Here is a 16,398-nt window from a genome sequence, read left to right on the forward strand (position 1 = left end):
GTAAGCTGTGGATTGAAATGCAACAAGAACAGTCAGGCAGTTCTAGAGCCAAGTCTGACGGCTTGGAGAGCGCAAAGGGGACTGAGAGCATGTCAAGTCCCCCCAGGTCAGCCACCGCTCAAGGGACCTGAGACACAGCCCCGTACGCATCGGCACGGCAGGGAGAGCCTAAGACTGTGGAAAGGTGCTTTTTCTAGATCTACAAGAATGCACCCTGAAGCCAATGCAGAACTCACAAAATGTTCCCCCAACTTGTGGCAGCTAGGTACCATTGCTATCCCTGGACTCTGTGAAGAAAAAGAAGCTTGACTCAACAATTTCAAACATGATTTGAAGATTTTTAAGTGAAATTAGAGTGTTATTGAAATTGGTATAGTAGGGCAGGGGCAGGACAATCAACCTCATCCCTGATTGAATTCCCATCCTCCTCTCTCTACCATGAACGTTAAAAGAACAGGTATAAAAGTACCGACCACCTCAATTCACATCTGAAGCATAATTATCTTACTTTCCAATTAAAGAATCAAGCCACCTAACTAAGGCCTACTTCCTCAGGCCCTGTTCAGGCAACAGAAAATGGAAACTGACCACATGCTTCACGTGGTCAGGTGTTTGCCAAGACTAGCTGTTTTCCTATAAAAATTCTATATGAAATATGTCACAGACTTTAGGGGACAGGGGAACTCTTCTAATTAATTTTTTCTTTGAAACATTGTGCACAAGCTCATATTAACATAGAAAGCATATATATCTTATAAATCCACAGAAATGTTAAAAAAAAAAAAAAGTAGCACTCTGGTTTATCAGCTCATTTTACACACATATTTAGGCAGTAGGATGTATAAATCTACAGCAACATGGAGGACATACCACTATCCAAACAAAACAACAGGCTGCTGCAAAAAAATATTTAGTCCCTTTTACACATATATCCATATTTCATTAATACAAAAAAATGTAGTGGTTAAATGTCTGAAAAAACAGTATGTATGATTGAGATTGTTAATCTCTGAGTATAGCTGTACAACACATATTGTTCATCTCAGAGTTTTGTTTTTTTTTTTTTTAAGCAGTGGTAGAAGTTTCTCTTCAAATGTGCATTTTTTAAAAAACTGGCCAAACCTTCAAAAGAAAAGAAGTTTAACACTTCAGGATTAATGCATGTACTAGCAGCGACTAAGGCCTGGTAGGCTCTGGGGGCCTCATTCAGCACTCGAGCGAGCCTTCCAAGATGCGGTCACACACGCTTGGCCAGGGCCTTTGGCTGTTGGCTCTTATGGGGCAGGGATCTGGGACCTGGGACCTGGGACGGACAGCACTCACAACATAACTGGAAAAGTTTCAGCAAGAAGCACTCATGTCAAGGAGATGGGACCTGCCAGCCTGAGGCTGGAGATTCCCCTTCCCCTCACTTGGCCCGTGTCACTCTCCTGCTCCAAATGACACTCCGCAGGAGTCTTCCCTTTAAGACTTAGTGTGAGCTGAGGTCCGGTCAAAGCCGATCATTAGAATCACTGATGCACGGACGTGTGAGGGTATTTTTGAATATGGATTTTTAAATTGGAATCACCAATAATGCAGCTATATAAAAAGTGCAGCACAATAAAAGTGCATTTTCTCCACCACTGCCTAGTGGCAGGTGACTGAGGACTCCACAGACAGGACACAGCAAGATGAGAGAACAAGACGGCTGCTAGGAGGTGTCAAGCTGCCACACCGCAATCCTGACACCCGAGTAGCATGAATACTGGTAAAGCTTTCAGTTGTTAAGGCCACAATTTTTCAGCTCTCACCTTTGAACCCTGCTTAGAAAGATTTCACCTTTTTTAAAGGGGTAGTTCACTAAAAATACAGCTTAGCTTTTCCCAAAAAAAAAAAGAGAGAGAAAGAGAGAGCGAGATGTCAGGGCAAGAGGATCCTATTACCTTTATGAAAACACTGTGCAGAAAAGTCCACAGCCACTTACCCTAGAGTAAAGCCAGCTCTTGTTGTGCAGCCAGATGCCAGCTTCCTACGGTTAGGCTCTGCCTAGGAAGTCCGCCCAGTCAGGAAGACTTCATGAATGCTCTGAGATGGACACTAAGCTACTGGAAGGGAAAATGGTTTTTGAAGCATCCTTGTACATCGCTAGCAGAATGGGGTCTAATTCCTATCACATTTACCACTTAGGCTAAAAGGCCTGGTCCAATTAGTGAGACATCTAGTGACCTTGATCATAGTCTGATAAACTGACAATCATACAGAATCATTTGAGATGGGATCTATCACACCATGGTCCTTAATTGTTCCAGTCTATTGCCGCAAGAAGACGACTGCCAGCTCCTGCTCTGGGGGGTGGGGGGGGTGGGGTGGGGGTCAGGCTGGTGAGCACAGCAGCTGCTGGGGAGGCAACCGAAGATGTGGCCTGGACCTTCCCGGGGGCTCACTACGAGACCCCACCCAAAGTCAGTACATCAAAGCAAATGTTGCAAACTCGCACAGGCTTGTTCAGATCAAACTTTATAATAGGAATCTCCTTGGTCGAGCATTTATGGCAAAGAAGACGTCCGCAGTGACGACTGTGGGAAGCAAAGAAAGGAAGTGTGAGAGGGGTTCTCGAGAGCAGACTGCCGCCCGGCACGCGAGCACAGCACGGCAGTGCCCCATCGGACGAGCAAGCCCACACCTGGCACTCTGAGGTCAGCTCTGCCCCTCGCCAGCCAAATCATACCAACGCATGTATAATTTATAGTCCATGAAAACAAAATTCTAGCCAATAATTAAGTTAAAGTGATCCTGGAGAAGCCTCTTTCTTTAAAGCTCAAGAAAGGCTCAGCAAGAGCCAAAGGAGAGTCTCACTGTAATGGGAACAGCTCCACAGTTCTCAGGAGAGTGGCCTGCGCTCAGGCTGGGAAGCACACGTCCTGGGAGCGCAGCGATCAACTCAGCTTCACTGCAAGCAGGAAGCCTGGCTAACATGACAGGAGGCCTGACAGGCCACCTAGCACTGTGAACCCCAGCATTCAGCAGGAAAGCCACCAGTCTGAGTGCCCGCTGGCCTCCGTATATCACTAGAAGTGTGCAGGGTCCCGTCACCTCATTGCTCCATGTGGTCAAGTTTTTCCCAGGAGAGTACAGGGCCCTGGCAAGTTCATGGTTTATCACGGGACAAGGCAGCAGCAATGGTATAGCAGAAATCCCCTTATTCCTCTGGCAAGTGATTGGTGGGGGGTGGGCGGGGACGGTCTTACCAGTGATGTTTGCGAGTTGTGACTCCAAACTTGGCAGTGCACTCATAGCAGTTGGAGCCGTCACACCACGGAGGCTCCTTGGACAGCATATCTGCAACACAGCACAAGACTAGTTCCTGTCAGATACCGACTGTGCCCAGTCAGACCCGGGGCTCAGAAGTAGCAGGGAAATGGCCCAGTAAATAAAGCAACACGTCGCAGAGGGACATGAAGGATAAGAAAGCAACATATAGGCACGCTTCCTTTTATTGCGCTTCGTAGATATCGTGCTTTTTACAAATTGAAGGTTTGTGGCAACCCTGCATTGAGCAAGTCTAGCGGTGCCATTTTTCCAACAGCATTTTCTTCATGCCTCTGTCACACTTTGGTAATTCTCAAAAATGTCAAACTTTTTCGTTATTATTATATTTGTTATGATGATCTGTGATCAGTGACCTTTGATGTTACTATTTTAATTGTTTTGGCATTTTTTAACAATAAAGTATTTTTCAATTGAGGTATATACATTGTTTTTTAGACAGTGCTATTGCATATGCAATAGACTACAGTACAATGTAAACAGAACTTTTATATGCATTGGGAAACCAAAAAAATTTGTGTGACTTAGTTTATTGCAATATTCACTTTATTGTGGTGGTCGGGAACTGACCGAGGGCTGTCTATATTCTAATTGGGTCAGGGAAAATGTCACACAGGAAAATATGGAGAACCAGCGTTTGCCAGGCAGACTGGGGTAGAAGGAAACGGTCTTAAGGCAGTGAAACAGCACAGTGTCTGTGGGGGAAACACATGCAGTCAGGGATGGTATGGCAGGGAGAGGGCAGACCAACAGCTGGAAAGACTGGCAGGGGCCCAATGGGAAGGGGAACAGGGATGGAGGGACCAGACAGGAGAAATGAAGGGGGCAGAATCCGTCAGGTCTGGTGACTAAACAGAAGTCGGGGGTGAGAGGGAGGCAGGGAGCAGGAAGGAGACGAAGGTGATTCCCAGGTTTCTGGACAGAGTGACTGAGTCTGAGGTGGGACCACTGGCAGGGAAGAGACATCAGAGAGAAGCAGAGCAGCAGAGGAGCTCAGTTTCGCGTCCGTGGAAGCTGTGGGGCATTTAGCTTGCAAGTTACCAGTGTAGGTGACAGCAGCAGCCGCTAGTATTTCTCTAACCGCACACCGGCACCGCTTTGAGTGCTCCTTGCACAGAAGGAGACTGAGCTCACGGGGAGGAATCAATCGTCACCAAGCACCTTCCACATGCCAGCACTGCAGATGGTGTGGGCTCCTGATCTGAGCTCCTAAAAGGTCGACCAAGAGCACGGCAGATAGTAGACTAGATACAGAAACACCGTGCTTCGGCGCTGCTCTGCTACAAACCAGCTTTGTGACCTTGGGCAAGTCACCTACGTCAAGATCGCACAGCTACTAAGTATGTCCGAGCTCGTTTCTCTGCACATACCATGGGGCTAAGAACCCCGTTCCATCTGCACTGTGGGTGATGACAGCACAGTGGCACTTGAGGCATTCTGAGTCTTTCCGCCACCTCAATGGGGACAAGTAAAGACTTGCAATATGACATCATCAAGCGTGACGCTCTCCTCGCCACAAAAGGAACACAGAGGAGGAAGAGTCAGTGGGGCTGAACCAGAAGGCAATTCTGAAGGATGCAGAGAACCGGCATCGGCTGAAGGACAAAGGGTGTGCACACACGCAGTCAGGAGCTGTGGGAAGGGGGAATGCCTGGAGCTGATAGATTGCTGGTAGGATCCAGGGAGGTGGGAAACTGACGGGAGCCCCAAAGCGGGACACCCGGTAAACAAACTGCCAAAAGTGACCCTCCCACCCCTGCTCAAAGGCCCCTCATGGCATTCACAAAGTCCTAAACCATACGGTGCCTGGAAAACTGCTGGTTCAGATCGTGAAGCAAATCATTATGAGATTTCAAGGTCACCAGTACGTCCAGATAATCAATGCTGTCACTGCGCTTGCACTGAAAGAGCAGAAAGTGGGCCACTCACCTAAGAGTCTAAACAGCAGCTGCTTGGTGGCAACCTGGTAGTTGAAGATGTTGACCCCTTGGTTGTTGTTCACCCCCAGGCGAGCACCCGAGCGGACGATGGCACGGCACAAGTTGGCATTCCCTTTCATGTACGCCAGGAGCAGCACTGGGAAACAAAACCACGGGCAGGGCTACTTCCCACAGCCGAGGGCAGGACATGTGATGGCAAAGTCCCCACTGACACACAAGGGCCCCGGGGCTCTCGTGGCAGCTCCGCAGCGGATCTGTAGCATCTTGCAGCCAAGGACCCGGCCACGAGCCAGGGGGTCCAGAGCAGCTCCAGCTCCAGAGACACACCTGCCCATTCAGAGTTTTGGCCACAAGAGAACTGAGGAGGGATCACACACTGAAGGGAAAATATACCATTGTTTCAGCTGCCTTCCTCTGGCATAAAACACTGGGGGGTGGGGGACAAAGCTCTTTTCACACAATGTAACTAATTCTAAAGACTCGTGAGGTGTGTACACATGGAGAAAACAATACATTAGTGCAGTAGACCTGCTCCAGAAAGTTCTTCTACCCCATGGAGCCTCTCTCCTGTGCAGGTGCAGGCCTGGTGGGCACCCGGGCTCTGGCCAGGCCATCCTGCTGGCCCCGCCTACTTGGCATGAAGCACCTGCCCGCCTGCCTGTTCACCTGCTCCTGGACAATGGTGCTCACTGGAGTAGGCTCTGGGTCCAGCAGCTCACTCCCAGGGCTGACTCCTCTGTCCTCTGAAGCTCAGGCTCACCACTGCTGGCTTAAAAAACATGTTCATGAATCAAGGCCAAGAACTCTTCCCAAGGCCAAGAACTGATGACAAAATATTTGGTCCCATGCTAAGGTTTGGGACACCCTTTGGTGACTGCATTGCTGCCAAAGGCCACGAGGTTCTGTCTGGCATGATGGCAAATGAATGGGAACACAGCAGCAGCAAAGAGCTCAGAGAGCCCTGGGCTGGGAAGAAAGAGATTTGGGTTTCATCTTTGTTTCCTTACTTGAAAAATGGGGACACACTATACGTACTGCTTACCTTATAAGGTTGTTGCGAGTATTCAACAAGAAAACGAATGCAAAAGTCCATCAAAAACACTATGAAAGCTACACAAATTAACATAGTGATTGTGGGTGGCTAGAGCACTACCATGACAGAGGCCTGTTTATTAAACCCCTCAATTAGACATCAGCCCTCATCTGTATGTAACGTGCCACTTTTTCAAAGCACATAAATACGCACTGTAGCACATTTCCTCCTTCTGAAGCACCTGTGAGGTGGCTATATTTCCTCTCTCTCTTGGGATTTGGAAGCTTGGGTAGGGATCTAGTTGACTGGATACGAGGTAGATGAGGGCAATAAAAACAGGTGGGCAGGCCTGTCTGGACATGGATATGGTTTTGGAGCACTAGACCCACTTCAGATGTGCCTGTGCCTAAAATCAGACACTGCCAAATTCCAAGTCAGGAATCTGTGACAGGTTCTCACAGAGCCCAGCCCACTGGGCTGAATGTCCTTAAGTAACGGCATGGGTGCCTTGTTTTTCGGCATGGGCTCTTGTTTTTCTAGGAAGCAAGGAACACCAGTGAGACAGGACAGACAAAAACCTTATTACATACCTGTGTTTCCTTCTGCATCTGGTTTATCCAGAGGATACTCAGGCATGCACTCTAAGAAGAGATCAAAGATGGCTGCCGCGTTCTCCTTGCCATATTGTCCCAAAATGTGCAGTGGCGACTGGCCTCTGATAAAACAAGTTGGAAAAGTTAGGGATATATCTGCCACAGCCATCATGCACAAGAGAAATGGGATTTTCAGAACTCTGTGATGCTGGATAAATCTAAAGGACACAATAATCATAAAAGTTTTCCTGGGCTTCCCTGGTGGCGCAGTGGTTAAGAATCCGCCAGCCAATGCAGGGGACACGGGTTTGAGCCCTGGTCCGGGAAGATCCCACATGCTGTGGAGCAACTAAGCCTGTGAGCCACAACTACTGAGCCTGCGCGTCTGGAGCCTGTGCTCCGCAACGGGAGAGGCCGCGACAGTGAGTGGCCCCCGCTCGCCACAACTGGAGAAAGCCCTCGCACAGAAACTTAAGACCCAACACAGCCAAAATAAATAAATAAATAAATAAATAAATTTATTAAAAAAACCAAAAAATTTTCCTAAAAAGTATTTTCAGAAAGAAAACTTCCGGGGTACTAAAGGCTGGTCAAGTGCCCTAGTGGACAGTTCTGCAGCATGCCCCTGGGGCTAATACAAGGGGCCCGAGACCACCAGCTCGGAGGGGCAGGCCAGGGGACGTGCGGAGCTCGGGCCTCTGCTCTGAACCCCACACACTCACCGCAGATTAAAGGCTTCGGCGTCCACGGTGCACTCTGTCAGGAGGACCCGGATGTTGTTGAGCCGGCCATGCATGACAGCGAGATGAAGAGCTGGGGAGGAGACCCTCTTACAGCGCGAGCCCAGAAGCACGGAGAGAAGATCTCGGCTCTTCCTCACCCTCACGAGCCTCCCTCTAAATGGGACTCGGCCAGAGCAGCCACCGTCTGCTCACAGAACCATCCTTTCCACGCTTCACCACCCCCAAGAATGAGTCCTAAACGCAACCTCCTAAGATTCACTTTCTGCCTCTGCCGTTATCCAGAGATGAGACTCAGTGGTTTCACAAGAAGCCATTTAGGCTTCTAGGGTTACCACTCACGTCAGGAGGCCGCTCAGGCCCTGGTCAGGAGCAGGGTGCATGCCCGGCCGAGAGCATTTCCTGGCACAGCCCTGCCCCTGTAAGAGCCAGCTCCAGGATGGGGAGCAGACCCGGGGGGGCGGTGCCCCTCCAACCCCAGAAGGGAGGGACTGCTCGAGGCGCTCAGCACTGCACACGGGCAAGGACTGGAAGTTACCGTTATTTCCGTTCTCATCCACAGCAGCAAAGTCCACTCCATTCTCCAAGAGGACTGAGCAAATGGTGGGCAGGTCCTGCTGGGCAGCAAGATGGAGCGCGGTCTGGCGGTGCTTGGTTAATTCATTCACTTTGGCTCCTGCAAGAAGCTGTTGAAGTTGACTACATGAGCAGCCGTTCTACCACAACCAACCAAGGTCCTGTGTAAGGGACCAAGCCTGCCTATCTTCTGGCATCCACAGAGTCTGCCCTGCCGGCAAAGCTGGGAGCAAACTCCTGGTGAGGCACAGGCCAGTGAAACCTATCCCAAGGGCAAACTGGCAGTTATCAAAATGTTTAAAAAGCCATCCCCTAGGACACAGAAATTCTAAGACTTCAGTATATAAAACTACACAGGACTGCAGTGCACTACATAAGGATGTCCACTGCGTTTAACAGTAAAACCAGACTGCAGAAAAGATTTAGTTACAGAAATTATAATATATACAAACAATAGAACTGGTAGCCACTAAGATGTTAAAAATGTATGGTTTAACATGAAAGGGTATCTATGCTATAGTAAGTTTAAAAAAAAGGCAAGTTAGGCCTCCCGCCTTCTGAGACGGCCCCCACTCTGTCTGGGGAGTGTGTTTCTAAGTAAATCCACTTCTTACCCATCAAAAAAAGAAAAAAGAAAATTTAAATTGAAAAAGGCACGTTAGAAGACAGGAAGATAGTGTGATTCCATTTGGTGAGACAGAGACAGAGAAATGTATAGACACGCACACAAACATACACAAACTGTGAAGGTGTTTAAAAGCATACACGCCAAACTCAGGGCAGAGTCAGGAGTGAAAGGGAGTTACTAACTGCTTTATATCCTTACATGCTTCAAGTTTATCCACAATAAAAATGTCCTTTTTTAAATTATTTTTTTTAAAAGAAAGAAAGCAACGCAAAGAATTACAGAATCAAAGGCAGGAAGGTCCTTTAAATAGTGTCTTACATATTCATTTAGTATCTGAAGTTCATTCATCATCCACTTTCTAACAAAGTTTCAAAGACAGCTGCTGGTAACAGAACAGAATCTCTACTTTGCAGTCAAAGCCCAATTTGCCTCTCCTGAGGTCTGTGGCCACCCTTGGTTCCTTTGTCTGTGTGTGCAGGCACTCGGCCTCTGGGAAAATCTAGGCAGTGATCAGCTTCTCTGGTTCTGACCCTGACTTCCAAGTCCCAGCCCCCCAGACCTCTGGGTGCCTGGTCAAATCACTCATAGGTCCAAATAGGACATGTCATAGAGGGGTATTCGTGGCCGTTGAGTGCTGTGCTAGGGTCATCGCTAACCCCAAGGCTGGTTCACTGAGGGCAGGGGGAGAGGTTTGGAGAAAGGCACTGTTTCAGTGTGAACAGGTTCCCACATTAAGCTATACCGATTCATAGACAGAGGACTACGTGGCCATTGTTTGGAAGATCAGCTGTTTCTAGGGACTCCGATCACCTGCAAGATCAAGCCTTAGTGAGACAGAGGCACAACCTTGAGGAAGGGGCCATGACCCTCAAAACGCCTAGGTTCCCAGGGTGGCAGGCAGACTGACACACACGGGGCGCACCTCCCTATACACCTCTGCCTCCTTCGCTGCCCCCCACATCCAGCCTGCGCCTGGCGTCCGTCAGGCCCACCTCCTCATCACTCTCCACTCCATCCTTCCCTGCGGCTGCCTCCCCTAGGCCTCTTCTCGGCCGACACTGCCCCCACACCCTCACACCCCACCCCCAAGGCAGATGCTCTCTCAGCTCCAACACATGTCAAGTCATAAGGATTTTCCTAAAAAGAATTCTTCAAAAACAAAAATGGCAGGGCACCAAAATGGCAGGGCTGGTCAAGTGCTCCAGTGGTCAGTTCCGATGGGAGGCACCAGCAAGTGCCGGCGTTGTAAGCCAGCCAGGTGACGTGGAGCCCTGGTCTTGGCTCTGGACCATGCTCTCAGCTCAAACACTCTACTACTGAAAGGATAAAGGCTGCTCATAGTTCCTGGTTTGAGATATGAGACCCCATGACCTGGTTTCTACCTGCCTCACCAGCCACATCTCCTTCTACTCTCTGCTCAAATTTCAACCAAACTTTGCCACTTGAAACACCACATGCACTTTCCAGTCTCCACATCTTTGCTCAGACCCTTCCCCTGCCTGGGTGGCATTAAGTTGTCCTGGAAAAGACAGGCTTTGGGGTCAAACAGAAATGGCCAAAATCCCAGCTATACTACTAACTAGTTGATTTTCCTTCCTTCCTTCCTCCCTCCCTCCCTTCCTTCTTTCCTTTGGTCCTTCCTCCCCGCCTCCCTCCCTCCTTCCCTTCCTCCTTCCTTCCTTCTTTCTTTCCTCCCTCCCTCCCTTCTTCCTCCCTCCCTTCTTTCTTTCTTATTGATTTATTTATCTATTCATTCATTCATTCATTGCTGCATGTGGGCTTTCTCTAGTTGCGGCGAGTGGGGGCTTCTCATTGCAGTGGCTTCTCTTGTTGCGGAGCACGGGCTCTAGGTGCACAGGCTTCAGTAATTGTAGCAGGCGGGCTTCAGTAGTTGTGGCTCGCGGGCTCTAGAGCACAGGCTCAGTAGTTGTGCCACACGGGCTTAGTTGCTCTGCAGCATGTCAGATCTTCCCAGACCAGGGATCGAACCCATGTCCCCTGCAATGGCAGGCGGATTCTTGACCATTGTGCCACCGGGGAAGTCCACTGATATTCTTGAGGGAAGAAAATTCTTTGAGATTAAATTTTCTCCTTTGTAAAATGTAAAACATTTCCTACATCCCTCTGAGTAGTTTTGAGAATTAAGATGCAGTAACCTCCCTGACATCAGTACTGGTGATAGTTTTTTAGATCTGACACCAAAAGCAAATGCAACAAAAGCAAAAATAAAAAACTGGGACTACAAACTAAAAAACTTCTGCACAGCAAAGGAAAAACAATCCAATTAAAAATGGGCAAAGGAAAAAAAAAAATGGGCAAAGGATCTGAATACATATTTTCCCACAGAAGACATACAGATGGCCAACAGGTACATGAAAAGATGCTCAACATTACTAATCATCAGGGAAATGTAAATCAAAACGACAATAAGAGATACTTCCCTGGTGGTCCAGTGGGTAAGACTCCGAGCTCCCAATGCAGGGGGCCCGGTTCGATCCCTGGTCTGGGAACTAGATCCCGCATGCATGTTGCAACTAAGAAGTACACATGCTGCAACCAAAAAAAAAAAAAAAAAGATCCCACATGCCACAAGGAAGATCCCACATGCCGCAACTAAGACCCGACGCAGCCAAAATAAACAAATAAATAAATAAATAAACATTTTTAAAAAGCCCATGAAATATCACCTCACACCTGTTAGAATGGTTATTATCAGTAACAAGTGTTGGCAAGGACGTGGAGCAAAGGGAAGCCTCATGCATTGTTGGTGTGAATGTAAATTGGTGCAGCCACTAAGGAAAAAAGTATGAAGGTTCCTCAAAAAATTCAAAATAGATCTATCATACGATCTAATAACTCCACTTCTGGGTATTTTTCCCAAAAAACCCCCCACTAATTCAAAAAGATATATGCACCCATGTTTACTTGCAGCATTATTTTCAGCAGCCAAGATATGGAAGCAACCTAAGTATCTGTGACGCAGGGATGGATAAAGAGCTGTGTTATGTATATACAGTAAATACTATTCAGCCGTAAAAAGGAATGGAATCTTTTGCAGCAACATGGCTGGACCTTGAGGGCATTATGCTAAGTGAAATAAGTCAGAAAGAGAAAGACAAATACCATATGACCTCACATGTGGAGTTTATAAAACAGACAACAAAAAACCCCCAAGCTCACAGATTCAGAGAATAGACTAGTGGTTGCCAGAGGCAGGGGTGAGGTCTGGGCAAAATGGGTGAAGGTGGTCAAAAGGCACAAACTTCCAGTTACAAAATAAATAAGTCATGGGGGTGTGATGCACAGCGTGGTGACTACAGGGAATAAACTGTAGTGTATATTTGAGAGTTGCTAAGAGAGTAAATTTAAAAATCCTCATCACAGGAAAAAAATTTGTTGTAACTACATATGGTGACAGATGTTAACGAGACTCGTGGTGATCATTTTGCAAAATATACAAATACCGAATCAATGTTGTATACCTGAAGCTAACTTAATGTTGTTTGTCAATTATACCTCAAAAAAAGATATAAAAACTCATGAAAAAAAAAGAGTGGGGGGGAAGGGGGGGAGGGAGGGAGAGGGGGAGGGAGAGCGCACGCGCTCGCTGGAAAGCACCAGCTGAGCACCTGACACAGAGCAGGCAGACGACAGAAGTGACCTCCCTTCCCTTGATGCTCCCACCCTGCCGCCGCCACCCACACGCCACCTTCCCTCGCAGCCTCACTCCAGCATCTGCCTGCCCACTGGGCAGTCAGGACACGCTACCCACGGACACACCTGCTTTCTTTAGTGTACCGGCTACCTCCCCAAATTCCTGCTGGCCTTTCACAATACCTGGCAAAACACCTGTGATGAGAGAGTCCGCACACACTCTACAACATGCTTTGTCCACACGTTTCACGCGATAATGTCTCAGCGACACTTACCAAATTGCGGACAATAATCTCTGAGCCCGCTTGGACAGCAAGGTGCAAAGGGGTCAACTTGGAAGCATCCTGGACTCTGGAATTCACGTGAGCCTGGACACTGATCAGGAACAGCACACTTTCGATATCGGAGTTCTGGACCGCCACGTGCAGGAAGTTCCGGCCCTTGTTATCCACCTGAGGCAACGAGTGGGAGCCAAAATATTAGTGGGCTCCCCCCGCAAGAGGGCCTCCTGAGCACCTGCAAGCTGCACTGACCATGGAGAGGCCACGGTATAGTCCCCCCTCAGTTCCAGAAGCTCCTTCCCAAGAACCAACACTAAATGTCACCCTACAACCCACGCCCCACACCCCACCATAGACCCACACTGCGTATTTATGCGTGTGACCACATGTGCGTGGTCAGAAAAAGGGAGCTAACCCAAGCTGCCCCAGCATCCTCCTGCAGCAGAAGTGGACTTGGAAGGCCAAGAAAGAGACAACCTGAAGGACAGGGAAAGGAAAGCACTAGAATACTGGGATGCATGGGGAAAGGCAATGGTGGACATCGGCTTTGGGGGTTTCCTGCTTTGGCTAAAACAAGCACCCAGCATTCTAAAAACCACAGCTGCAATGCCAGCCTGACCCTTGAGCAGCCAAACAAACCTTCAGAAATTTCCAGAAAGTCTCCTCTTTCACTGAGCTACAGGATAATAATACATGTTGGGGGAGGCCGCCAACAGTATGTCATAGACTTGGCACCACTGATGTAAAGAAGACAGAAGCTCACTCACATCAAACCACACAGGACACTACAGCTACCAGAGCTGCCATATCAGTGTGAGGACTCAGGAGGAAGTGAGGGAGACACACATGCTACACACACACCACATTCCGTCTCACACACACACACACACACACAGAGCAACATATCTGCCAAGGACTTTGATCAACAGCACTGGTTTCAGGCTAGAGTGGGAGGAAATGTGAAATGACTATCTCCATTCATGACCATTTTACCCCATGTGAGCAAGGGTGAGGTCAACACCTACTCGATCAGTCACACTGAGGCAAGTGCTGAAGAAAAGGGATGTACGGAAGCCTGAAATACAAAGCAAAAGTCTCCACCCATGTTAGTGCTTTTGTTCAGGTCCCAAGTTTCCAATTTACCTTCATAAATGGCTACTCATAAATCTTGGCGTAAACAGACAAATAAAGTGCTGGGTGGAGATTCAAGGGTCTGAGAACTGACTTCACAAGCCCATCCCAGCCCCCGCCTTACATCAGCTGCCTCTGGCCCATCCCACCCAGTGTGACGCTGCAGGTCAGCAGCCCGCTGTCCAGAACAAGGGCACCTGAGCCCGCTGAGCTGCACGCTGGCAGCTCCTCCAAGACCCAACGTGACACCAAACGCTCAAGTTCCGTTTAACCCTTTTAAGACATTCATTACTAGGGCAAGGAAACCACCCAGCAAAAGCGAAGAATGCCCTCAGTTGTACAAGCACAGAATCCCTGTCACTGGGCCCAGCCTCCGCCAGCTCCCTTCTACACATGGCACCAGCAGGTGGCTGGCATGCAGGGCAGAGCAGGCACTTTCCATCCAGCACTGACAGGACATCTGAATGGTCAAAATTTAAGAAAGGGGAGTAAAATGTCTTTAACTAGAAGAGCCCTGTTTAGTTGGTGACACGTGTTTAGTGCTTGGGGCGCCGTGGAGAACGTTGGGGGCCGGTCACTCACCTGCTCAGCAGCCCCGGACTCTCGTTTCAGGATGGCCTCGGCCGCCTTGTTGTTCTTATAGGTCATGGCACAGGCAAAGGGGGTCAGGCCCTGCCTGTCTCGGACATTCAGGTGGATGTCAGGGTGGGAAATCAGCAGCTGAATGATGACGCCGTGTTGGTTGCTGATGGCCACATGGACAGGCGTTCTTCCTTCTGCATCCTGTGGGGACAAGGCACAGATTTCAATGTCCAAGCAAAGATAAAACCCAGGAAAAATATGAAGGGGAGTAACCTGTAAACAGAATTCAGTTCTGAGAATCAATACTGCCACTCTGTATTTGAAATCAGCTTTTCAAGAGGCCAAACACAGAGATGACTGATAGCCACTCCCCGTTACCTCCACGCTCCAGTGACCAGGGGCACAAACACATTTGGTTTAGAAAAGCTGCGGTATGGGCTTTCCTGGTGGTGAAGTGGTTGGGAATCCACCTGCCAATGCAGGGCACACAGGTTCGAGCCCTGGTCTGGGAAGATCCCACATGCCGTGGAGCAACTAAGCCCGTGTGCTACAACTCCTGAGCCTGTGCTCTAGAACCCGCGAGCCACAACTACTGAGCCCGTGTGCCACAACTACTGAAGCCCACGCACCTAGAGCCCATGCTCCGCAACAAGAGAAGCCACCACGAGAAGCCCGCGCACTGCAACGAAGAGTAGCCCCCGCTCGCCGCAACTAGAGAAAGCCCACGTGCAGCAACGAAGACCCAATGCAGCCAAATATAAATAAATAAAATAAATAAATTTATTTTTAAAAAAAAGCTGCAGTCACCCTCACCTCTAAGTTAAACCACTACTTATCTGGCTGCAGGGCCAGGGAAATCTTTTCTGTTTCTGGCCGTACCGTGCGGCACGTGGGATCTTAGTTCCCCAACCAGGGATCGAACCCGTCCCCTGTATTAGAAGAACCTTAACCACTGGACTGCCAGGGAAGTCCACTGCACACAAATCTGTACAGGCTAGAACATTGAAAAGCATCAAGGAACGTAACTCAGGGATGCCCTATTGAGCTACTGGAACATTTTCCTAAACACAGTACTCAGCTTGGGACAGGAACAAATTCTCAATGGAAATCTGTAACTAATGTGGACAGGAGGCAAAGAAAAGTTGATTGAACAAATCTTCCTCACTTTGTAGAAAGGACAAAGGCAAAGAGAAGAAAAGTCTTAACCTGAAATCATTAAAACTAAGAGACAGTCACTTCGTGTGTCCGTCCCTGAGGCCCATTCATGGAAAAGCAGAGGCCCGAGACCAGAGACTCTGCAAGGTCCCTGGCCATAAGAGGAGATTTCCCTGATTCTGGGGTTACCATCCATCTCCCTGGAAAAGAGACACTCTCCTTACCTGTGCATTTACATTGGCACCAAACTCCAGAAGACACTGTATCGTCTCTTCCAGCCCCCAGGAGGCTGCCAAATGCAAGGGGGTCTGTCCATCTCTGGCCTCTTCCTCTCCTTCTCCATTAGCACCAGGTTGTCTGGGACTGTTCACATCGCAGCCACTGAAAGGAAGGGGAAGCAAAAGGAAGGCATGCTTCCACCGAGCCTGAAGGCATGCTAACAGGTGTAAAGCAGCAGCCTTATCCAACCCAACAGAAAGGCTGCCACCACCAGGGACTGCAGTCCTTGGTCCCTGGCCTCAAATACTGGTGTGTGTGTCCTGCTCCCACAGATTTTTTCTTTTTTTTTTTGGCCACGCCACGCGTCTTGCAGGATCTTAGTTCCCGACGAGGGATGGAACCCGGGCCCCTGCACTGGAAGCGCAGAGTCCTAACCACTGGACTGCCAGGGAATCCCCTCGCTCCCATAGATTCTCTGGCAATTGCTCCTGGGGGCAACCTGGGTATCAGAACTCTTAAAAACTCCCCCGGGGGATCTGCATGCATTTAAAGTTTGA

General features: G+C 48.8%; 1 protein-coding gene across 1 annotated transcript in view; it reads right to left on the minus strand.

The window, feature by feature from the left end:
* Positions 1-1,536: 1,536 nt before the first annotated feature.
* The window catches only part of ANKFY1 (ankyrin repeat and FYVE domain containing 1), a 72,062-nt gene continuing 57,200 nt past the window's right edge, over positions 1,537-16,398 (minus strand). Inside the window, exons 17-25 of the mRNA XM_068531613.1 lie at positions 15,847-16,003; positions 14,468-14,668; positions 12,749-12,925; positions 8,154-8,301; positions 7,598-7,688; positions 6,873-6,997; positions 5,239-5,385; positions 3,231-3,321; positions 1,537-2,558 (exon numbers count right to left, since the gene is read on the minus strand). Coding sequence (XP_068387714.1) covers positions 2,426-2,558; positions 3,231-3,321; positions 5,239-5,385; positions 6,873-6,997; positions 7,598-7,688; positions 8,154-8,301; positions 12,749-12,925; positions 14,468-14,668; positions 15,847-16,003 — 1,270 coding nt within the window. The 3' untranslated portion in view covers positions 1,537-2,425. The remainder of the gene's footprint in view (positions 2,559-3,230; positions 3,322-5,238; positions 5,386-6,872; positions 6,998-7,597; positions 7,689-8,153; positions 8,302-12,748; positions 12,926-14,467; positions 14,669-15,846; positions 16,004-16,398) is intronic.

The sequence above is a fragment of the Eschrichtius robustus genome, chromosome 20, assembly GCF_028021215.1.
Source record: "Eschrichtius robustus isolate mEscRob2 chromosome 20, mEscRob2.pri, whole genome shotgun sequence".
In the NCBI taxonomy this organism is placed as follows: domain Eukaryota; kingdom Metazoa; phylum Chordata; class Mammalia; order Artiodactyla; family Eschrichtiidae; genus Eschrichtius; species Eschrichtius robustus.